At 41.8% G+C, this 25510-nt stretch overlaps 1 protein-coding gene across 1 annotated transcript in view; it reads left to right on the forward strand.

The window, feature by feature from the left end:
- Positions 1 to 25510, forward strand: part of PDGFD (platelet derived growth factor D) — a 1094719-nt gene that overhangs the window by 815502 nt on the left and 253707 nt on the right. Inside the window, exon 5 of the mRNA XM_086935262.1 lies at positions 4151 to 4349. Coding sequence (XP_086791388.1) covers positions 4151 to 4349 — 199 coding nt within the window. The remainder of the gene's footprint in view (positions 1 to 4150; positions 4350 to 25510) is intronic.

Consider the following 25510-nt stretch of genomic DNA (forward strand, 5'->3'; position numbering starts at 1 on the left):
GTTGCGAAAAATTTCATTGCGTGTACTGCATCGCATTTGGGGATGCAGTGCGCGTAACGAAATTTGTTCTATCTATTTATATGTTTATTTATATGTTTACCTACCTGTAATCCTCTCTAATCCATAGATTACTACACCACACACTGCCCCTGCCCCTCCCCCTCCCCACTTCACCGCCCGGCAGCTCATCCCACCACCGACCGCTACTGTCCAAATGTTAAACATTAAAGTTCTGTTATTCAGTTGGCCATTTAGAAATCCCAATTAAACACAGGCATTCATCATACATAACATATTGTCCTACTTTTTTTTTTACGTCAGACTTTTAGAAACTACTATAGTTAATTATATGGTAAAAGTGACCTGTCTAATCACCCTTGCAGTAAAGGTTGGAACATTAAATACATACTAGCTAATTTTCAAAATGTATTTTAATTATGTTCCTATTGCTACAGTTGTCACTTTTTAAGTGAGATATGGATCATTGTAGAGCTCTCGAGAAAATGTATCATGTCCAAAAAATATTTGCAAGTATATCTACACCAACACATACAATACAGTTTGTATCACATAAAATACGTTATTTATTGGCACTCCAGAATTCCTGGTGAACAAACTTGCTATTGCAAGAGGAAGCAGAGCTCTACGTTATAAGACATATTTACAAATGTATGCACTTTCACCTTAATTACACCTTAAACCTTAATTACAATCTTTAATGTTAGTCTAGAGAATCTTCAACTGGCTAACCCTTGACACATCGTTTTGCTATCTTTTTGGAGTGCTAAAAGAGCTATCAATATCTGTTTAGTAATATATACCTCATTGCACATGGGATTTGTCAGAGGGAAAGGTATTTCGAGGGGACCCCTTCTCATGTGCGTATGGGTTACAACCAACTTTGAGTTGGTGGTTAAGTACAAATGGTTTGCGACTGCATTTCAGTCACAAAACATCAGTCCATACCATCCAGATGCCTCGTTTGTAATGGATGCCCTTAACACATCCCTTCCAAATAGCGATTCTCTTTTTGGTCCTAAATCCAAATTGTGATGCAGCAACTTGTTACCAAATCGATATTTATATTTATAAAAATCATTTCTTCAGTCGCAAAAGAATCGGGCCGTTTGCCACCTTAAAAATGCTTTGTACATCTGGCCCTGGGTTCTATGGGTTGAGGTTCTTAGTCAACATGTGAACATGTCAACAGCCTGTGGGACTGACTCAAAAACCACGACGGGGCGACTGCCTTGCACCTAAGGGCCTCCGGGAACTGAACCCCTGCGGAGCCACTGAACAGCACGCTCCGCCCGGGGCTGAATTTGCTGATCCTTCCTTGCAGCAGCTGTGAACGAGGGTCATCTGCCTCGACCGGACCACACCAGCAACATCTTGGAGCGAGGCCCTGAACACAACCGGACCCTGAGCATTGCGGCTGCAGCGGTCTCCTCTCCACCGGACATGACTGCAGCGGATCACATGCGAGAGCCAGGTAACCATGCTGCCTTGCGGCTCGACCTACGACAGACCCAAGTGGTAGTTCGAACCCCTTTACAACTGGTGGGTGGTTACAGCACCTGTGGCTGGAAGGTGCTGGCGGGCACGTGGGCCCTATTGGGCCAAGGACCAAAACACACGCATAGGCATACCCAGGGGACCTGTCTGCCCGCTCCTGCTGGCCTGCACCACTGGGTCTGTATCGCTGCCTGTACAAAGCTTTGTGCTACTCCTGCAGCCCTTCAAGTGTCCCCTGAGAGGTGCATAAAGAGAGGAAGTCATCAGGCCTGGGGGCCATGTCAGTCTTAGGTGTGGCTGCTGCCTGCGGGGCTGCTGAGGGACCCAGGAGGGAGATCGCCCCCGGGCTTGGGAACTGTGCTGGACTTGGGCCTGTCCTGGCTGAAAAACCTTCCCGCTAACCTACCAAGTTTGAATATCCAAAGAGGGGCCCCAGAGGTTTAGGTGCACTGCAGGGTTTGAGGATCACTTCAGACTTAGCCCCACCCTTGCCCTTAATGAGAGCCTCACTGGACTACTGCCCCATTGCCAGGTTGGAGCTGAATACGCTATCTTAGCCTCTCATCTTCCGCATATGGATCTCCTCTCTCCCTGGCCCCCCCCCCACCACTTACCTTATATCTCAGGCCCTCTCTAACGCACTTGGGGGGCATTGTGGCTGGGAGCTGTGTGGGGCGTTGTGGCTGGGAGCTGTGATGCTCAGCCCAGGGGGCCAATCAGACCCAGGCCTCTTCCCTTGTAGGATACATAGACTCAGGGTGTTAGTGCTAGTCACCCGATGGACCGCACTGGAGTTCTGGAACTATTGAGGGAGGCACAGAACACATACAGCCAGGTCTGAGGAACACGCTGGACAAGTGCCATGGAGCTAGTACTGCCCTAATGATTGTACTACACTCCGGGTTTCCCAGTAACACCAGGACTGCTGCTGTCAATGGAAATATGACGATGCCCCCAGGGCGGATACCATGAATGTTGTACTTACCGTAGATTCCGAACATGGGGGATGCCCGATGGAGCTGTTTGGGCAGCTATGGAGGAGTTTGGCTTTGGTTCACCCCCTCGGCCGTCACCTACCCAGCAGGACATTTCACATCGTTTTTTTTCCTCGTATCCCTGTTGTCTTTCCTTTCCCTCCCCCTCCTCCTCCCTCCATGATCCTGTGTCTACCTGCCCTTTGCCAGTCCCACGAGTTTTGGATCGTTCGGTCCCCAGCCGGTTTATCTGTCTCTCACTTTGTCTGCGTTTGTCCCTCTGAAGTACTCTCCCCTTTGCCGGTCTGCCTGACACTATCTGCATTCCTTACCCCTTTTACTTTTCCCTCTCTAGCTTCCATTCCCCATCTGTTGTGTGTCTTGGCTATGCTATGCGTTAATATCTCTTGTTATTGTGTAATCACTGTTTTTCTCCTATGTTTACTCTTGGCTCCGGTAACTGATGTAATTTTGTAACCTGTACAATGGTGATACTCAAGTAAAGCGCTCTGATACCTGCGGGTCTTGCCAAAGCTATATAAAACTTAGCAAATAAATAAATAAAACAAGTAAATAAATAAACGTCATATATTTTTGCACTTGTTCAGAACTTGCTCCAACCTATTGTGCACTATCTAAGATTCTGATGTCTCAACAGGAGTTGTCCAACATGTTTAGGACTCAGCCCACATGCACTGGGAGATGTTTAGCAGACTCCCAGTGCTTAAAGAAAAAAATGACAGTAAACCCAGTAAAGAATGTAAGGGAGTCATGCAACGAGATGTTCAATGCTACTCTGCCCTTACAAATCATTTTGAAGAGGTTTTCATGTTCTTCATTACATTTAGTTTGGTATATAGCAAAGCATTTAAAAACAATAATCAAAAAATACAATGGAAGTAAATATTTAGAAACATGTATGCCGAATTTTTGTAAGATAGTTCCCATCAATTATATAGACCTGGTTTTTGTTATTGCAAAAAGAACATGAAGTTTATTTCTATATATGATAAATGGGACTCTGCAATCCCTGCATAAACTCGTGTCTCTCATTTCTTTACAATCGGTGTGTTGTGACAAATGCAATAAGTTATAGTTCTGAAGTCAAAATGCCTGGTGCTAGAGCTGCAAGCAGAAGGGACATGTTTTTTTTCACTCCTTAGATAAAAATATAAAAAGCTGGCCTGTATTAAATTGTTTCTAATTATGTTTTTTCAACCAATATCTAACAGGTTTTTGATGTGTTTAATTTTGCACTGAAGGTTCTATTTCAATGCTTCATGTTTAACAACATGCTCCCTTTCATTTGAAAGAGCAGCCTACCAAGGTTTTAGGTGATTTGTGGGAAAGGTGATGGTGTGATCATGTATTATATGGGATAACAAGTCTCTTACCATACCAGATAAGGATATTGCAAGTCACCTCGGAGTTCCATAACCTTATAAGGGAATCATCTTTTATCCTCGATCCTCTATATGAAATTCTTCAGACACTCACAATATTCTTATAATGTACTACAAGCGGTATTTGATCCCTTTTATAAAATACCTTTCAAAAGTGATGCTGTTGTCTGAATTAATAGAACTGCTCCAAATTATATTTGTAAGTGAACTGATAGTGTATACTTTGTTAAAATACAATGATGAATGTGTCATTCTTAGGGAGTATCCTATGACTCAACATCTGTGGCAGATCCCACGCTCACCGCTGAGATGCTTGACCAAACTATTGCGATATTCGATACAGTGGAGGAGGTGCTCAAACACGTCAACCCAGAGACATGGAAAGAAGACTTAGAGAATCTTTATACTGATACCGCAAACTATAGAGGCAGGGCTTACTACGAGAAGAAATCAAAAGGTAAGAAAGAAGCAAATCAAGTCAAAGCACAAAATAATCTTGGGCAGTAAATGTGCATTTCCATATAGGGTATTTGCTCAATTTGAGATCATCATGATTTAAGCTTTTTATTTCTTGGAAGTCAAGTATTTCCAAATATTGAAGTACACAATTGAAGCTTTTACGGCACATTGATTGTATGATTATTCATTCAATAATACAGCAAAATGTTGAGATCTGGATGCACATTCGCTAAGTATTTTATACCACAACACCTAGTCTGTTAATATTTTTACACTACTTTAATATGACTACTGTATTTGCCAAACAGCTACCCCTTAAGGAAACTAATTTTACTATACAGCTCAGCTACTATTAGTATTACTTTCATGTTCAATAACATGCATTTGTGTGCATATTGTTCTGCCATTATATTTTGATAAATAGTATCTTTGGCTACATTTTTAAATGATGACTGTAGCGTCTTCCCTGCCTGGGTACCTGCTAATTACTGCGCGACATAAAAAGCTTAGTATTACACATCTTTTTTCTGCTACATGTAACTGCAAACTCAACATTCTAAAACAAACGTTCATGACATTGCGCTTTGATACCTTTTTTACAGCTCTATGGAGTCTGTTAAGAGACAAAAGGGTTCTGTCATAAAGTATTGCAAAACACTACGTCTCCTCCTCTGTTAAATTAAATATATATTTTTACAAATCAACAGATATATATATATATATATATATATATATATATATATATATATATATATATATATATTCATATATATTAATATTACCTACTGGCGGTCGCCAGTAGGTATATACAGTTAGGACCTAGTTACCATATTAAATTCGAAACATTCTTTGGCGCCGATTGAGGGATTTGCCTGTAATTGTCCTTAAATTTGCCTCGCTGTGCTCCGCTTCTGCCCTGAAAGTTTCAGGGGGATTCGCCAAGCGGCGGCCGAGAAAAAAGGGGGGTCGCAAAACGTGTTTTCCCCATGTTAATTTCCATAGGGACATTCTGACAAGGCTACAGCTCGAACGGCTGAACGGAATTATACCATATTTGGCAAAATGGTAGGGACTGGTATGCAGCAGTGCCTTTTGTATGTTTGGTGTAAATCCCTCCAGTAGTTCTTGAGAAAATTGAATTTGAAAATTTTCAAATGGCATTTTCTATGGGACATTTAGATACGGCTACAGTCCGAACGGCTGAACGGAATTACACCAAACTTGGCAAAATGGTAGGGACATGTATGCAGTAGTGCCTTTTCTGTATTTGGTGAAAATCCCTCCAGTAGTTGTTGAGAAAATTGAATTTGATCAAATTATATATCTATATGCGCTCACCGTACGCGTACCGTACGCGTACGTGCGCGTACCCTTACGTGCGCGAGCGAGTTTCTGATTGGCTGGCAGTCGGCTGTCAACATTCCAAACTGTCCAAACCAGGAAGTGTTGGCCACCATCTTGTTTTTCAGGAGAACTGAGGCACAAACCACGAAAAGTGGGCAGGGTAGAGACCCCCCAACCCTCTAGCCCGTCTCAGGGGTCCCAAAAGGACCCCCGAGGGCAAATAAATAAATAAATAAATAAAAATCGCGGGGTATGCGCACCGTATGCGTAGGGTACGCGTACCGTGCGCATACCCCACGATTTTTTGGGACTTGGTGGTCCCTCTGGGACCCCCTGAGAAGGGCTAGGGAGTCAGGGGGTCTCAACCCTGCCCCCTTTTCGCGTTTTCCACTCTTGTTTTGTGCACCCTTGTGCCTCACTTCTCCTGAGAAACAAAATAGCTGCTCAGGTGGTCACAGAAGGATAATTACATATATAAACGTTATCCGCTAATAGAATTAGCATTTACAAAACCTTTGAAATTTATTGAAAAAAAATGTAGGTTTCACGCCTGATATAGTTAGGAATTAGCATTTAAAAAACCTTGCAAATTCACTGAAAAAAACATAGGTTTCAAGCCTTATATAGTTAGGAATTAGCATTTAAAAAACCTTTCAAATTCACTTAAACAACCATAGGTTTCAGGACTTTATAGTTAGGAATTAGCATTTAAAAAACCTTGCAAATTCACTTAAAAAACCATAGGTTTCAGGCCTTATATAGTTAGGAATTAGCATTTTAAAAACCTTGCAAATTCACTTAAAAAACCATAGGTTTCAGGCCTCATATAGGTAGGAATTAGCATTTAAAAAACCATTTAAATTGCTCCTATATAGTTAGTTGTACTAACTATATTTCGCGCACCCGCAATCCACTGCTAGTACATACATACATATATATATGTATATATATGTATATATATATATATATATGTATATATATGTATATATATATATATATATATATATATATATATATATATATATATATATATATATATAATATATATTATATATATATACTATATATTCACTTAAAAACAAGGTTACAGGGATGTTATAGTTAGGAAACTGCATTAACGAAAAAAGCAAATCTATAAAACTATTACTACCTTCCTGAAAAATTCGTTGTAATACTGTCCAGCAGTTTGGGCTGCAGGTGTGTGTAAAGACTCTATGGGAATTACCATGTAAAAATGCACTTTTTTAACTCCCCCTGTTTCTTGACCCCCACTTGATGGATCGCCGCACAACTTTCCATGCACAACAAGATTCACTGGAGCACTTATTTTTAAATTTTTCTTGAAGATTCATCAACCAGGGCCAAAGATATAGGCAAGTCAAGAAAACACTTTTCCTATGGAAGCATGGTCCTAACTATAACTACCTACTAGTCACCACCAGTAGGTAACATATATGTGTGTATCTATACTACTATTATAAAGAGAGAACTGTGACCTTTGAGCCAGGTAAACTCAAAAACTACACCACCAATCCAAACACCCAATACATGTTTGAAAACGTCAGGACAAGCAGAAGGACATAGGCTATATAAAAAAATATATATACCTTATTTAAAAAATGTACGATTTAAAAAAAGAAGTCCCTTGGAAGTAGCGCCGGCCGGCCGTGACGTGCGTGCTGACATCAGCAGCGCAGGGAGGAGCGGCGTACAGGAGCACGAGGAACAGCGGTGGACATGAGCGTGGGGAGGAGCTGTGGAGCGGCGAGAAGCGGAGGAGCAGTGGTGCGGTAAAATCAGCAGCGCGGGAGGAGCGGAGGAAGAGGTAAGAGAAGCCTCCGCGGGTGCGCACCAAGGGACGGGCGGGGGCCATGAACAAAAAGCCTTTTCCTCAAAGTCGGGACGTAGGGGGGAACAAAGCGTGGGCAGAAGCGGCCAGGATCAACGACGGGCAGCGGTCATAAACACTAAGTGCTCAAAAAGCATTTTCCTCAAAGTCCGGACGTAGGGGTAAACAAAGCGTGGGCAGATAGCGGCCAGGACCAACGACGGGCAGGGGCCATAAACACTGAGTGCTCAAAAAGCATTTTCTTCAAAGTCGGGATGGAGGGGAAAACACAGCGTGGGCAGAAGCAGCCAGGACCAACAAAACGGCCGCTCTGCTGCGCCGCTCTGCTGCGCCACTCCTGCTGCGCCACTCCTGCTGCGATGCTGCCCCCAGCCCCCTTCTGCCCCGGGCAACGCCGGGGCGGGCTGCTAGTATATATATATATATATATATTGATATACAATTACATTTCTTCAACCAACCTTTTTGGTGCTTTGATTATTTAACCTGATCTGGTTACTAGAAACAGTAAGTTGTCATTTTCACTGTCAGAGACAGTGAAGAGGTGACAGCACTCTCTTAGTTTTCCTGTTCAGACTTTCTTTCACCATCTTGACCAGAAGACAGATAAATTAAATGCTGATAGTGAGAAGAATTTCTGAGAACAGACTTCCCAGGACAATAGGCAGTTACCATTTGTCTCTTGGTGGGCACAACGTGGAAAGGTGCAACTTCATATGGAGCATCCGATTTTCTCCTTAACAGTTGGATGGTGATCACTAGATCTCCATTCGTAAACTCAATGTTATTTGCATGCCACCTCTTGTTGGCATAGGAATTCATCCTTTGCTTATTAACCAAGTCCTTCATCCGAGTTGTATTCCACTTCTTTCTCTTTTGTTGATCCATTGAGGAAACTCGGATGTCATTGCTCTCCTGAACATAAAAATTGCAGGACTTTCGCCTAAGGTTGAGTGAGGTGGTGAATGATAGGCTCATAGGATGGCATTCTAAACTGTTTTTCAACGGAGCCCTTCAAGAGTTGTAGACTGTACTGCTTTCTTTAGCATACTCATAAACTGCTCAAAAAGTCTGTTGGCCTAGCCACAATTGTGTACTCTTCTGATGTGTTATGTTCAGCCGCTCCAGGAAATCCTTTTATTCTCAACTGCATTGCAGGCCATTTAAAATGGCGGGAACTACCCATGTTGCAAAAATGCTATTGAGTCTCTCAATGACTCGCTCTTGCATTGTGGATGAAATGTCCTCTATTAATGGAATATGGGAGTACTCATCCACAATTACATCAGATGATGTCCATTATCAAGTCGACAAAAGAAACTGATTACTACTCTATCCCATGATTGCTTAGGGAGTTCTGACATGGTAAGCGTACGTTGAGAAATATTTGTAGAGAGGCAGCTAAATAAATGACAGATCTTGGGTTCCTTCTCAACCCTCTCATCTAAATATGTAAAATAGACTCTACTCGGAGAGCTCTCTTGGTGGAAACAATAATGCAACTTCCTGCATGAGCCAGTTCAATTATTTTTTGTCTTAAACTCTCTGGAATTAGGATTCTCGACCCTCACAGTATAGTTCCTTCCTGATTTACAGACAGTTAGGGCGGGACTGGCCGTAGCGGGCACTGGGCATTTCCCTGGTGGGCCACCAGGGTGGGGCACAATTTTTTGTTATCAGGGTTGGCAATATTGGCCCCCTGTAACAAAATTTGCCATAACCAGCCCTCACAAATGGCTGTCCCTCCAGGGGGGGACAGCCGAGCAGTTTGCCAGCACCGATTTCGGTCCCCAGTCCGGGGTTGCAGACAATTCATCTCTAACGTTTTGTGCTTTTGGAACTGACCATCACTAGTGAGAGGTCAAGCGTGTCGGTTCCCCGACTGATGTGTAATTATATCTTTCAACTTCAGCATGTCACTATGATGGCTGGTGGCAGTGATGATCTGGGCTAACGATATAGCAGCTGGCACATTCAACTTTACAATGAAATTAATGTAGGCTTCTACCATCTTGTATTTAGTACCTTGACCTTGTATAAGCTCTCTGGAAAAATAGTTAGCAAAGTTTTGCTCCTTCCAGGAGGATTCACAATGGTATAATCACACTCTTGTGATTGTAGTCCCCACAGTTCAATGTGAGGAGGCATCTTGGCTTTTGGATTGCCAAATATAGTAAATAAAGCTTGATGATCAGTTACCAGCATAAAAGGCTTTTCATACAGGAATACATGGAAATGTTCACAAGCCCATACATGGCCAAACATTCTTTCTTATGTTGTGACTAAGTAGGTTCTGTCCGAGACAATTTCTACGGGCATATGCCACAATATGCCTTTCGAGCATGGGTGTGTCCCCTGTCCTGAGCCAGGATCATGCCTGGCCCAAATGGGCTAGCATCAACAACAACCTTGGTATGAAGCTTTGGATTAATATAGGCCATTTCACTTGAAACTTGTCTCACATTCTTGTGAACACATGAATTAACTCTCATAAGGGAGAAATTATGGTAGCAACGTCTTGTATGTATTTGGAACAGTAACTGGTCATGCCAAAAATGTATCATAAAAACATCTTGTGAGATCATCATTTTACAGGGCTTGTACTTTGGCAGGATCAGGTTCTAATTCCCATCTGTGTCCTGTATCAGGCAGTAACAACAGACTTGGATGAGAGCGTTATCATGCTACTTCTGTTTAGCTCTGAAAATCAATATGTCATAGCTATAATTGAATGCCTTTACAACCGGCTGTCTGACATGTCAAATGTTGACTTGGTAAGTCTACAACCGATGACACACCAGAGGAATCTCTTATATTGAAACAGACCGACATGTGTAAATAAGATTGTAATATACCTGCAATCTTCTTCGAGTTCCAACAAATGATAACCTTTATTTAACCTAAGGTAATAGGAGACCTTTCCGCCATTTAATTAATTTAATTGTGTTATCATGTCACCAATGTGTGGACCTGGATGTAGTTCTGGTTCAATTGCCTTGTTTATTTGGCACATATCAATGCATATGGGTACAGCTACTTCAGTGTCCTTTCTGAGCACTACCACTATGGGAGAAACCCAGACGTCGGACAATTTGAACGCTCAATAATGTCATGTTCAAGAAATGATTCAAGTTATTTTTCAACAGCTTCTTGTAAATGAAAAGTAAGTAGCCTTTCTCTCTAAGCAACACTAGGGACATCGTCATTAATATGTAACTTTACGATCATAGTATTAAGCTTTCTTAAACTATTTCATGATGAGCACTCATATTGAAATTCACAGAATCAGTCCCATATCAGCGATGGTACTGAAACTTATCAGACAGAAACTTGCCACTGTACCCTGAAGCACATGGATGGGTACGCGTACTTTTGTTTTCTTGTGTATCAGTGTCGCTACAAATGAACAATGACTTTTTATGGGCATTGATGCAACCCAGATATACACTTTAGTTTTTGATGGCGTAAGTCGAGGCAATGGAGATAATTTATTGTATTTCTCTTACGGCATTATGTTTTAATTTTTTTAATTTGCATTTTTTAGAAATAATCTAACCAAACGGGGAGTGCAAAGCACTGCACCGCAAATGAAGATCCTGCTGTATCATTATGACAAATGTAAAGCAATCTCTATCATCTAACACAAAAAGAAATTACAAAGGAGCATCAATCCGGAAGTAGTCTAGTAATAATCACAGTACTCTAATGTCACAGTATTAACCATGACATAATTAAATTTTCGCACATTTCAATTTTCTTGTAGTCGATATTTGTTCTGGAGCCATTCAGTCTGCGCCTATTTTCAGTCTATTTGATAGTTATATTCCACCTATGTGCATGTGTATCCTTCTCAGTCGCTGTCAATGGAGTGGGCTTGTAGATAGTTTTTCAGTGGTTGCCAAAAATCACATGGGCGTGAAGTAAGGGGCAGAGGTGTGGCATAAATATCACTCATTGTATCACAGTAAGTGAGGTCTCGAAGTCATGCCATAATGATGAAACTTGTTGTTTAGCTATCAATAAAGCTATCACTAAGAACCTTCTAATGCTTTTTTTAAGTGGTTTGACATATCCCAAAAGGGTCGTCAATTGCTTGGGTTGAATGGTTTGTTCCACCATGATGGACACATCCCAAAAATCGTCTTCTCAATATGTGTTTACAGGTGTACAATGTCATGCAAGGTGTGAAAAATCTGCCTCTTAAGCTCCACATCTCATACATGCTTTCAACACTATTGAATTAATTTTGAATAATAGTTTTGGAGTCATGTACATTCAATGAAGATATTTAAAATGTAGTAATTTGTGGCTATAATTGCTTGAGACGTAGCGTGTCTGTGCACAGCAATATTTCCATATGTCGTCAGTAATAGTAATATCACATCCTGCTTCCAGGATGCTCACGCTTTAGTATCCACAAGTGGGCGGAGAGACAGCGGTAAGTGGTATATGTGTGACACTAGATGAGTGCTATCTGGTGAGTTTATAACAAGTGTAAGTGGGGGAAAGAGTAAAACATTGTCCATGTATAGGGCAGCTCCACGGGCTGCCAGCTCGGCAGTTGTACATGTCCTGGAGTCACGAAACAGGTTGCCCATTTTGAGAAGTCTGGGCTTAAGTAGTGGTTTTTTAGTGAGCGTCTCCATGGTAGAGGGTATCCACAAATTATCTTCTAATGGTAATTGTGGAGAGTATAGGGACTTGTACTGCAGATACCTCTGCAACTGGGCCCATGTCCAACATGTAGCAGGTACTGTTTGGATTTCTGTAGGACAGTGTGGCAGGTCTCGAGGCAGTACCGTAGAGAACAAGTTAGAATATATCTGTGATCTGTCATGTTTGAGATATTGGGTGATACCAGTAATACGTAAAGTGGACTTGGGCCACCAAGTAGTACAGGTAAAAGTCAGGGAGACCAAGGCCCCCACATTCAAATGGCATAGTCAGGGTGGCCCATTTCACTCGCTGGTGTTTACCCGCCCTGACCAGTCATATCAGAAGGGACCGAAGTGTATTAAAAAATGTTGCCATCAGAGTAATGGGGATGTTTAGAAAGAGATATAAAAAACATGCCAATACCACCATTTTTATTATGGTAATCCTACCAGCAATGGAGAGAGGAAGTCTCGTCCATGTATCGATTTGTGTCCCAAGTCTGTCAATCACGGGACCGTATTTTAAACGGATAAACTCAGGAGTGCTACATTGTAAGTAGATGCACAGGTACTACAGAGGGATCAATGAACCATCGCAGGGGAAACTCTGTGTCTTTCGGAATAGTGACGGGGGGTCAACAGAAATATTTCGGATTTGTTCCAGTTTATGACCACCCCTGAATGCACTCCGTATCGGACCACCTCCCTCAGAAGAGGGGACAGATACTCAGCAGGTTGGTCACAAACAGCATCACATCATCTGCGTAGAATGAGGAAGTGAGTGGACCTGTATATAGCTGCAATCCATGGTGTAGATGTTGTTCCTGTATATGACGGACAAGCAGATCCATAGCTAATATGAATAGCAGGGGTGAAAGTGGGCACCCCTGTCTGGTGCCACGTGTTAAAGGGAACTATGATGTGATCATTCCATTTATTCGCAGCAGTGCCATCCGGTTAGAATACAGCAGGCAAACTTGATTTAAAAAACCGACAGGGATACCCAATTTCTGCATTACTGCATATAGAAAGAACCACTGTAAGGAATCAGGGACCTTTTCGGCATCCAGCATCACCTCTGCCGCTAGCAAAGTAGGTTCCATTTGATTCATCACTGAAAAAACTGCACGTAGATTTAATGTTGTGGACCTACCTAGAATAAACCTGGCCTGAAAGGTGCATAATATGGTATTGACTAACAGTGCCAGTCGAGTAGCAAGTATTTTGGCGAGAATTTTGTAGTCGTGATTAGGTAGTGATAGTGGCCTATAGGACTGACATTTAAGTGGTGACTTGCCTGGTTTAAGTAATAGCGTGACAATGGCTTTGTGCATTGTTGAAGAGAGTGATCCGCTCTATAGTGCCTCATCATATACCTCCAAGAGGCATGGAGCAAGTTTGTGTTGATAGACTTTATAAAAGTCTCCAAAGAGGCCGTTAGAGCCCGGGGCATGGCTGCTGGCCAGATCCTTTATTGCCTGTTTAATTTCATCCACATCTATCGGGGAGGCTAAAACATCCCGCTGTCCATCCTCAAGCCACACCATAGCTATCTCTTGCAAATAATTATTAAGGGCCTGTCCAGCAGATGGGCCTCGCGTCTGGTACAACTGAGTATAGTTTTCAAGAAAAGCTGTAGTGATGCATGCTCTCTTTGTTAGTGAATCACCTGCGTCAGTGTATAATTGAGTAATAAATGCCGATTGGTACTGTGGTCGGAGGAGGCGAAGCAAGTGTCCTGCCGGGTCTTTCTCCCTCCCTGTACACTCACGCCCTAGCATATTTCCCAAGATATTTAACTTCTCGGGCAGCGTCAGCGAATTCAGCCATTAAACTAGAATGATCACAGAGCATTGCTTGTGATGGGGTACCCTGCATGGCAGCATCAATATCTTTTAGTTTCCGCTCAATTTTTTCCAATTTCCCCCGTATGGAGCACAACACCCCGGCATGCTTTGAGATGCTGACTCCCCTAATGAATGCCTTAAAAGCATCCCAATGTACAAGCTGTGGTTCTACGGTTCCTTCATTCAATTCAAAGAATTCTTTAATAGCGTCTCCCACTTCACTGCGGAATACTAGATCAAGCAGAGCATTTGCATGAAATCTCCATTAGGGACGCTGCTTGGGGACCGAAGGGAAAACCATCTCCAGCAGTACTGGGGAATGACCAGATATAGTGCGGGATATGTATTCGACTTCCGTATCTCCAAGAGAAACTGTGGTGTGAGATACAAATGGTTGATTCGGGACCATGTGTCGTGGGGGGCCGAATAGAAGGAGTAGTTACGAAATCCTGGATAGTTAATACACCAGGGGTCTGCCAGCAATTCTGCCTGTAACAGTGTACGAGGGCCCTTCGTGGCTTGTGGCTTTGCTGTATGCCCAGGTCCGATAGTGTCTGTAAAAGGGTCTAATGTGAGGTTGAAGTCCTAGCCCATTAATATAGTGTCTGTGTTTAATCGGTCAATATGCATAGCTATTGTAGGGAAAACAACAGAGGTGTCTTTGGAGCGTATATGTTAGTTAAAAGCACCGGCACCACCCAAGAAATCCCTGCACAAGAATATATCTGCCTTCTGGGTCTGTCACCACTGCTATGTTCTGGAAAGGGAGAGAGCGGTGTACTAAAATGCATACACTGTGCAAATAGGTACTGTAACAGGAAAATAACTGATTCTTACCCAATGTTGCTGCAAACCCATTTATAGGGATTGGGGCATAATGTGTCTCCTGGACAAAGGCGATCTGGATGGAATGGCTGGCTAAATACGCGAACACCTGCCTGCTCTTTTTTGGGCACAGCAGCCATTTTACATTCCAAGATATACATCTGAGGCGCAAACCAGTAATGCTTACATCATCTGAAGACATAAACAGTCCAGTTATTACAAACCGATGATAATGAGCTGCAACCGTTCATACTGTACAAGATAATGTGCTCCAAACTAACTGAGAAACTATTAATAGTCATGCTAAAGCCCATCCCAATGGCACCCCCACCCCCATTGGATACAAGGTACCCGGTGAATCCCAAGAAGGAAACAGGAAACAAAGGGAAAGGAGGGAAAGAAGGAGGGGAGAAAGTGCAAGAAGATATCCTGAGGGGGGTAGTAACGCTCCAACGGAGCCATCATATTTCCGGATAGTCAATGCTGAAAATATGTCCACTCAGCCCGGTTTAATATCTAGGGCCAAGGTCTGTGTCACTAAATAGAGTGGAAGAACAGCAGCCCCATTTATGTAATGTACAAATCAACTACCAGTTCCATCACTTAGGAGTTAATGAATACACATTCGGTTTTCCATCCCAGGCAAAATTGTAGACGTGTGGCGTCATGACAGATTACGAAAGGCATCAAGCGTCTGGACCGGGTCCTCCATCTTTTCCCTGCCGCTGCAAGGCTTGCTGTTGGTTTTTCCAAAATTTGGCCACAGCATCTGGAGTGTCAAAGATGTGAGATTTATTTCCGATCTGCATACGAAGTCTGGCCGGGCACAACATTGCATATCTGACATTCGCCTTCTGAAGTGAGCGCTTAACAACGGTATGTTTGCGGCGGGCTTCTTGTACTAAAGGAGTAAAGTCTGGATTTAACTAAATGACCGAGCCCTGATAGGTGAGTGAACCACGCTCTCTGGACAATTGGAGCGCAGCATCCCGATCATTATAATTGAGAACTTTATCAATCATTATCCTAGGGGACGCTCCAGGTGGCAGGGGGCCAGTGATCGGTGTGCCCATTCCACAGCAAATGTGGCAGAGAAGGACTCCCTGCCAAATAAATCCACCAGGACAGATTCAATGAATCTGGACATAGGACCCATGTTTGTGGTGTCTGTGCGAACGCGCCTCTAAATCCTCCGCTTTTGTAGCGAGTTGTTTGAGTAGGCCTTCCGTCCTATCCAGTCGTTTCAGGACGGAGGGTTGTGCATCTTCCAGATCTGAGATCCGATGATCAGGTTTTTCAATCCGGGTGTCCTGCGCCTCTAATCGGCCATTGATATCATCAAGTCGACTGGCAAGAGTGTCCAATTGGTCATCGATGGACTCGAATCCAGCTCTGAGTTCGGCCATGATGGCAGCCGCGCCTTCAAGCTGACTCTGCTCTGGGTCGGTGGCGCCTTCAGTCTCCTCATGCCTGGGGGTCTTCCCACCCTCAAAGTTTAGCTGCCGCTGTTAAGGGTCAGTGCGGCCCATTGTAGATCATAAGATGTGTGCAATAAGCTGTATGGAAATAGCCCCTACCTGAGATCGACAGTGCACGCCATGTATGGAGACTAGGATTCAGGCCCCAGGTCCAGATCTCTACAATGTCCCAGTTTAGCGCAAAGTGAATACGTAGGTCGTGGCTATTAGTGGCAAATTATGTAAAGTGGCACAGTCCACCACACAGTCTCAGGCCACATCCTCTCAGATGCAGATTGTCAAGACCCTGCTATGGAACTCATCATCATTCTCTTTAATTTGATTTGTATCCTGAATGTCTCGCTTTATTGTATTATGTTTTGCTTTCTTTTGCACTGCCCTGTAATTGTTGTGAAGTGCTCCGATACCTTCCGGTCAGGCTAGCGCTATATAAAACTTCTTAAATAAATAAATTAAAAAAAAGGTGTAAAGATATCAAGGGGGCCACGCGCAGCTGAAGGCAGTTTAAGTGCTTGTTAACTTTTTGTATTCCAGTATTCTAGGGTGCGCATGATTCATTGAATAGATACGTCATTTGTGTCATGAGGGCAGCGCGGTCAATAGCTGATGATCATAGCAGGGTGAGCAATGCGAGGTCTGCCGCATAGCAGTTAAGCCCCCACAGTTCACCTCTTACCCTCATTGGGCCGTTCTCTGCATTCCGCCCCAGTCCCCAGCACGATAGTGTCTACCTCCACTTTCGGTGAGACAAAAGCACCAGCGTCGGAAGCGAGGCAGACGGAGTTCCACGCCAGTCAATTCCAATGTTGAGGGGATCGTTTTTCCCTCTCGTCGATGTGCTCCGAGCCCCGCCCTCAGGCTCCCTGTCATTTTGGGGCCTCCGAGGGCGGCTGCAGGCTTGGAAACACATCCGCTCAAATCTCCAGGTGTTACTGCCACAACGCGGATGGCCGATTCACACTATTGGGGCACCAGCAGGTGGAATTTTATTGGCGATGGCTGCGGAGCTTCTGAATCAAGCGGCCATCTTAGTCGCAGGCTCGGTCACGCCGCCCCTTCTAGCATTATGTTTATTGATGCACCACTGTTGATGATGAAAGGTATTGAGTAATAATTTATTTTCAATGTAATTTTCGTGTAAATTTGTATCACTTTGGTGCTTTGGCAAGTTGACTTTTATTGGAATTACATTTTTCTCTGCATGCAGCCAGTCCAAAAGGCGCACATTTCTGTGAGGTGAACATCGACATGGCGCAACCGTCTTTCTCACTTTCACTTGATATTGAGGTGGACAAACTGTTTGACAATCACCTTCGTTCAGTGTCAATTTGCCCTCATTGATGTCACCACTTAGCCTTGTGGGGGTGCATCAAACGTTGCCTCTGGAATGTTTTGGTCTTTGAGCCGTGACATACTTACTTTTTCGAAAAAACAAAGAAAGCCCACCCTTCATTCATAGAAAATGCTGTCCTTCCAGTATTTGTTCTAAAGTGAGTGTAAGAAAACAATAGGTTTTCCTAAGGATGAATAGGAAAACAAAATGTTGGATTAAAATAACCCTCACCCACCAAAAGGTCAAAACATTATTTGAGATATATAAGAAAAACACAATGAGGTAACGCACACTTTTGGTGCTTAACTAAGGTTCCATGAGCTTAAACACAGGAGGGCAGAGCGCTTGTAGTCACACACTGTGGGAAAAAAAGGGTTTAATAATGTGAGTCAAAATAAAAAACCCACATACCTCGTAATTGGGAAATGCTCATTGCCCAGGGGGATCGGCTGTGCAGAGCACGCAAGGAGCTTTTGAGTCCTGGCATCTGGGCCCCATAATCGATTGTAGTGGCAAAAACGACAATAAAAGCGGCTATAGTAGCGCAGTATTGGAACAAGCTTACCTTCCTAATCAAGCAGACCATCCAAAAAAACAAGGTGCCTGTGATCATCAACAAAGGACATTATTGTTGGGATGATTTTTGCTATCATTTCGAATATAGCACATGGACCATATCCCTTACCGGATTTATGATTTAAAGGGATGAGTAGCAATACACCATGACAGATATTTATTGTCACAATTTTGGAAGAGTAGTGAGATTCCCCTGTCAGCTCTCTGATTTTATGCCTGTGGAGAATAGATATCTGAGGAAATGATTCCCTGTTAGACAGTCTATAGGTTCAGATTGCGATAAACGTTATGGGATACTTTTTTACTTAAGCCTGAAAAAAGTGGTTGGACCTCCTTATACCACTGAAACGCGTCTCTTATTGGTCTTCTAAAAAAAACAAAATGAATGTGTAAACCACATGGTTTCTTTTTGGATATATTAAGAGAAGAATAATTGATCATTATTGTTGGTCTTGGAGTCATATAAATTGACTTGCACTTTCTTTAATATATAGGTAGATACACCCATCTGCACGAATAGGACGCCGGGACGAGATGCGGGACCTCTGACCAGACATTACTCGGGACTAGAGCGCCCACTGAGGCAGCGTTTCCCAATCGAGCTTACCATGGATTCTTTGTATTAATACACATGGTGACCATCGAATAGTTTACTGGCGGCTACCCTTTTCAGTTACTACTTAAAATTAACTCTCAACAAATTCCCACCATCATCCTTCCTGGCCCGGTACCGGCTCTTGAAATTATCTTCCAATCGCAATTTCGCTACAGCGCATCATTATGCATCTGGCCTTTTCAACTTACCAATCTACCGATACCCTGACTGGGTTGGAATTATCACCAGTCGTGGTGGATTACCAACCTTATCCATTGTGCTGACCTTGGGCTCTTTAGCAGAAACATGTTGACCATTTTTCTTTATTCTTTCTCTACTATTAGGACTTAATGGTTCAAATTAACACAACCACTTTTCAGTCCATTTTTGTTTCACTGGTTTTAATAGAGTTAGAGCTACCCTCTCATTAAAATGAACTGTTTGAGGAGTAGTCCACACTCTTTTTAATTCACTCTAAATCACTAATTCTGATTTCTTTTACAACTATCTGGGACCCAATGAAGACAACTGGCTACCAACTTCCAGTTGGAGCCTGAGGGTCCTTTTAGTTCACACTGAGCACGTGGATCTCACCTCCTTACTAACTGGAAATCCATTTTGGTGCTAGCAAACCTATGACACCTTGAACCTTTGGCTTTTGCTTCTGTTTCTCATATTTGTTGACACTCTTACGTTGATTGTTATATATATCATTTGGAAGGGGTATAAGAGTGGCTTTCTGACCCTTTCTCTCTCGTTGTTTGAATTGAGATTGTGTGTTCAAAGGTTTTGTTTTCTCAAATTGTAAGTGTATGCTTTGCTGTACATTGTCAAGGGGTTGTTGGGGTCACCCCTTTCCTAGTAGCAACACATCAAATACACAAGTACGACAAACCTACCCAAGTATATAGTGGAGCGCAAATTTATCCCTTAAACCAAGTGCCCTATCCATGGTTTAAACTTTCTTCAATATATGTTTTTATATATTTTGTTTTGCATTATGGAAAATCTTTGATGAAATTGACTTTTAACATTCTGAGCGGTACCTTTGAAAAAAATATTTTAATTGTTTTTAAACTACTGTATAAATGTATTAATTAAACATTTCCATATTGGGCTTTTTGGCTACTGTTATACCTCTAGGAGATTGGTTGTTTTTGAATGTGGTGAGTGAAGACTCTGGTATGCTATTGAGATATCCCAAAGGGAATCTATTTTAAACTTAGTATAATTATGTTGTGCAGACATAGCTGTGGTTTTCCGGGACAGACTGTTTAGATAAATAATTAGACTACAACAATTTGAGAAAAGGATTCCATTGGGATTGCAGCTAATTAGCATTGATGACTATAAATGGTTAACTTCTGAGGTTTTCTTTGGTTAAAACTATAATTTGGAATTTACATTTTAACCGTACCTTAACATCATTTTAACCTTTGTTTTTTCTCAGTGAATTTGTAAAGTTTTATTAAAAGTATAGTAATATATATTTTCAATTCCTATTGTGCCACCCTAGTTTTTTTCAGTGAATCTATCTGTTTTTAATGCAAAATAAACATATATGAGCAAGATCATGTCGTTAGCAAAATCTGTCTAAATGTGTACACATCCAACTCAACAAAGTCTGCATGCTTATTTTTTGTATTTTTTCCATTACTGTTATTGTAATTGTAATTGTTTTCACTTTTAAAATATAGTTTATTTATATATCAATATATATGTAGTCCTCCCACTGCTGTAAAGCAGTGTAACAAAGGAAAAATAAAATGATAATAACTGAATGTTGTTAGCATTATATTTGTTCCTGCAGCTGGGGCAGGCAGGGCTGGTTCGATGAAAGCACAGGGCGGAGGAGGAGTGGTTTGCCCACTCCTAAGTGCACTGTTTGGCTGGCCCTATCGGGCCGGCCAAACAGTCATGTTCACTTCCCCTGTTCTTCACACAGGCTCCATTACAACTATTTCAGATTGTTTGTGCAGGAAGGTGTCCCTTCCTGCACATAAACAATCCTTCCCCTCAATGCAGACACCCTTGCACTATTGTGCAAGGGTGCCTGCATTGATGCTAGGCTGCTAAATTTAATTCCAGTGCAGGGAGAAATGCAAGGCCTCACCGTATTCTTGTACATATGTTGCAGCCCTGATTTTCAGAAGCGGTGGAGCCTGGCGTTAAGCCAACAAGGCTAACGCCGCGGTCCATCACTTCTTTTGTAACTATGCCCCCTTATTTAAAAATAATGCTCTTCAAAAAGTTGAAATAGTATATATTTCTCCAACATTCTGAAACTTTTCACTTTAGTGTAGTAGATTATATCACTTTGTTTGTGTTTTTTATTCAATGTGATAGTTTGTAAACATGGTCTTAAAAACGTTCTTGAAAACACCCACCACATTCTGCCCTAAGAAATGATGCCATTAATGATTCATGAGGCAAGTCAGTTGTCTTGTGTATAAGGATTACAATGTTATTATAGAAGGATCAATCTAGTCTATTAGCTCATATACAAGAATTTTTTTTGAACAGGTACACTCTGATCTGAATTATTTCACAATACTCTCAAATGTGATGATCCAGTTAAGTGAGGCAAAGAGAAGTAACATGTTGGTCTTGGCCCTCCCTGCATGGTCATCCACAAACTTTCTTGAGCTAACGTGCTCTCTCCTCTTAACTTGGTAAGATTGGCATATACTTAATTTCATATTTAATTTATTTATAAATCACTAGTAAAGTGGTGCTGTATGGGCCCAGGGCCTGTATATTAAATGCTAATAGTGGGTGTAGAAAGAAAAACGTGGTCCAGAGATCCTGGGTCTGGATATGAATCCCTAGAATTTTGGAGGGGGTATGCTCGAGGCTCTGGACCTGTCCAGCCTCAGAAGAAATAATGTAGAAAAGGTTTTTGTGCAAGTGTTCCTCCGTTTTAAATATATATATTCTCCCCCATCAATGGTTTAATCTCTAGATTCATTATTTTGAAGACAGCACAGCACAGGTTCGTCGGAGTGTGGATCGCATTTTGTGATCACAGGTAAATCCGCGCACCGAATTTTAAATTTGGATAAATGTCGATAATAACTCGATCAAACATGTATAAATGCAAGAAAGTTATGCTGACAGACTGTATAATTGGATGAACCTAACTAGCCTTGAGAAAGCCCTGGCTCTACTTGCCGAATAGGGCGAAACACGTGTCGGGTGTTCTTTTCTGTTACGTTGCAACATTCAATATGGAAAATGACAAAGGTTGTCTTTTGTTTCACTAAAACTAACGGAAAATTGACAAACTTGTGAAATGGATACGATGAAGTGGAAAACATAAATAAAAAAAGCTATCCACACTCCAACGAACCTGTACTGTGCTGTCTTCAAAATAATGAATCTAGAGATTAAATCATTGATGGGGGAGAATATATATATTTGAAACAGAGGATCACTTGCTCAAAAACCTTTGCTACTAGTGGGTGTGCAGCACTGATTTTGCCACCCACTTAAATAGCCCTTTAAACACATCTCAGGTCTGCCACAGCAAATTCTGTGTATGCAGTTTAAACTACGATTTTGAAACAATCGCAAAGGTGCACCACTAAACACAACAGAAAACAGACACATAACAAATTGTCATGTTTGTGTCCATAGCAGTTGTTCTTCATGTATCTTCTTTTATTCAAACTGTGTTAAAAACCATTCATGATTGGGAAAACTGCTGACGAGTTTCGTCCAGTTGATGTACTTCTTCAGGGCTGGAAGTTTAACAAATATATATATATATATATATATATATATATATTCCAGCAAAAGTTTTGGCGCAAAGCTGCATTGGCCACTTCCAGTGGCGGGCCCCGGACGGGATCGCCAGTCCCTTCACACAACAACCAACTCGTTCACAGTCCTCAAGAACGACGTCCAGGCCACAAGTAGTATTTAAATCACATGACTCCGTGATTTACTTTAAATAATGGATGCAAACAGACTATGGTACTCGTGAGAAAGGGAAGGCAATTCCCGAAACGCGTCGAGTAGGGCTGTGAATAAATCCAGATTTGAATACTACTTGTGGCCTGGACGTCGTTCTTGAGGACTGTGAACGAGTTGGTTGTTATATATATATATATATATACATATATAAATTTACCACACTTAATACAAACAAAGATATGCACAATTAAAATAACAACAACAATAATACAACATAATACAGAAATTAAGACAGAAAACCTGTGTATATCACAATAACCGACCACACAAATAAATACATAATCGATAACTCACCAAGACATTATATCTAACAAATGTTTGTATTAAAATAATTCATAGTTTATATTCAAAGAAACAAGAATATAAACAACAATAATTTATGACAGAGAAGAAAGGAAATAGAATTGTAGAAAAAGTGATAGAAAAAGTGCTAGAGAGGAAGTGTGGATCAAAATTATATAGATTAAAGAGAGGAGAAAACCTATCCTTCTGTTCTAAGGCTTGAAAAAAGAACACAAAGACACGTATACTTATCATACAGATAAGAAAATTAATTTTTGACCAAAAAGGTCTATATCCAGTAGAAGAAAGGAAGGAAGTTTGTGACTAATAGTAAACCTGGAAAAGGACATACATGTATATAATAATAATAATAATAATAATAATAATAATAATAATAATAATTATACCCACCAATCAGACAAATAGAGGCACTCCTAGGCAATGATTTCATCGGAGTTCCAGTGATAAGTAAAAGTTTAAAAGTTTCAAGCAGGATTGCGGAAGTTATTTCATCAGGATCTGTACAAGGACAGAAAGTGTATATAAATTACCATATGACCCTAATGGTAATGGCCAACCAAACAGGGGTCAATAACTGATGTACATATTGCATATTTCTTTACCCTCTTTTATGACAGTCTTGTGTACCAAAAGTATAGAGAAGTAGACAGTATAATAACCAACATAGGATGAAACAACAGCCTCACCGAGGTAAGGTGGGCTGGAAGTATAGACAATAATCACTGACTCCGACCTGTAATAGGAGAGCATAGTAAGTGTGCGTTAAAGCGCTAACTTTAATCATGGCCACCAATATAGAAATGATGCAGTTATTAAATCCCCCTATATTTAGACGCTTGCGGGTCCAATAAAATTTTAGTTTAAAAAGATAACTCCACTAAGCGAATATGTGATGAAATTCCGCAAACCAACATCCCGCATACCATCACTCCGCAATTTTTATAAAGCGGGACTATTACTCCGCAAAGCCATCATTAATAAAACTTTTACAATGCATATGACTTTATTACGCATGCCATTATAACGCAAATGCATGTGTGGTAAAGTCATACACATTGTAAAAGTACATTATTAAAACATTAAATATATGTATATGTATATATATAGATGTAGGTGTCAAAAATGTTCCGAATCGGAAAATATGAATCGGTAAAATTCCGAATCTGTATTTACCGATTACATATTTTCCGAATCGGTATTTACCAATACCTTATTTACCGAGTCCTTATTCACCGAATCGGTAAATAAGAAATCGGAAAAAATGCCCATCGAGATGTAGGAAAGGATAAAAATACCGAATTCAATGAAATTCGGTATTTAAGAGTCGGTATTTACCATGGACTGAAAGCAGGTGGTAACCAGGTGCAGTCTATAAAATTAGGCCCAAAGTGCAACAGTGTCGCAAGAATGGCGGCATTCTATGTGATTGCGAGGAGGCAAAGGCTACAGGCTGCAGGTCAGAGGGTATGGAGAAGGGAGGAGCAGGTGTACAGGCAGAGGATCACCCTGTTCCAATTGACTGAGCCTGAGATACTTCAGAGGTACAGGCTGCACCCCAGAACCATCATGGGCTTAATAAGGGACCTCCACCCATACCTGGATCACCCAACACCCAGGGCCCACGCCATCCCAACCCACGTACAGGTGCTGTGTAGCTTACACCTGCTTGCCTCTGGGACCTACCAGAGTGTGATAGCTGCAGTAGGTGGTGTATCCCAGAGCTGTCTGTCCCATTTTTTCCGGACGTTTCTGAATGCCATGACGCAGAGAATGGAACATTACATCCGGTTCCCTGACACACCTGTGGAACTTTCAAAAACAAAAACTGACTTCTATGGACTGGCACACTTCCCGCATGTTATATGCTGCATAGATGGCACCCACATTCCCCTATGCCCACCTGCAGCCACTGAACACATTTACAGAAACCGTAAGTCAACGCACTCCATCAATGTGCAGGTGATATGCAATGCCGGCAACATCATCACAGACATAGTGGCCAAATTTCCTGGGAGCACGCACGACTCCTACATCTTCCAGAACAGTGGAATATACACAAGGCTTGTTGCTGGAGATTTTGGTGATGGATATCTGCTAGGTAAATAAGTGTAACACTCCCTAAAATGAATGGCAGATGAATGTGACATGCGAATGTAACTCATGTACCTCTCATTCCCTCCTAGGCGATAGTGCATATGCCCTGCGTTCCTTTGTGCTCACACTGTACCTCAACCCAACTAACAGAGGCGAAAGGCGATACAATGTGGCACACAGGTCAACTCGCAACATAGTGGAGCGAACATTTGGACTCCTAAAGAGCAGGTTTCGCTGCCTCCACAAGAGTGGAGGTGCTCGACAGTACACCCCCATCCTGTGTTG

Source organism: Lissotriton vulgaris, chromosome 8 (assembly GCF_964263255.1).
Source record: "Lissotriton vulgaris chromosome 8, aLisVul1.2, whole genome shotgun sequence".
NCBI lineage: Eukaryota > Metazoa > Chordata > Amphibia > Caudata > Salamandridae > Lissotriton > Lissotriton vulgaris.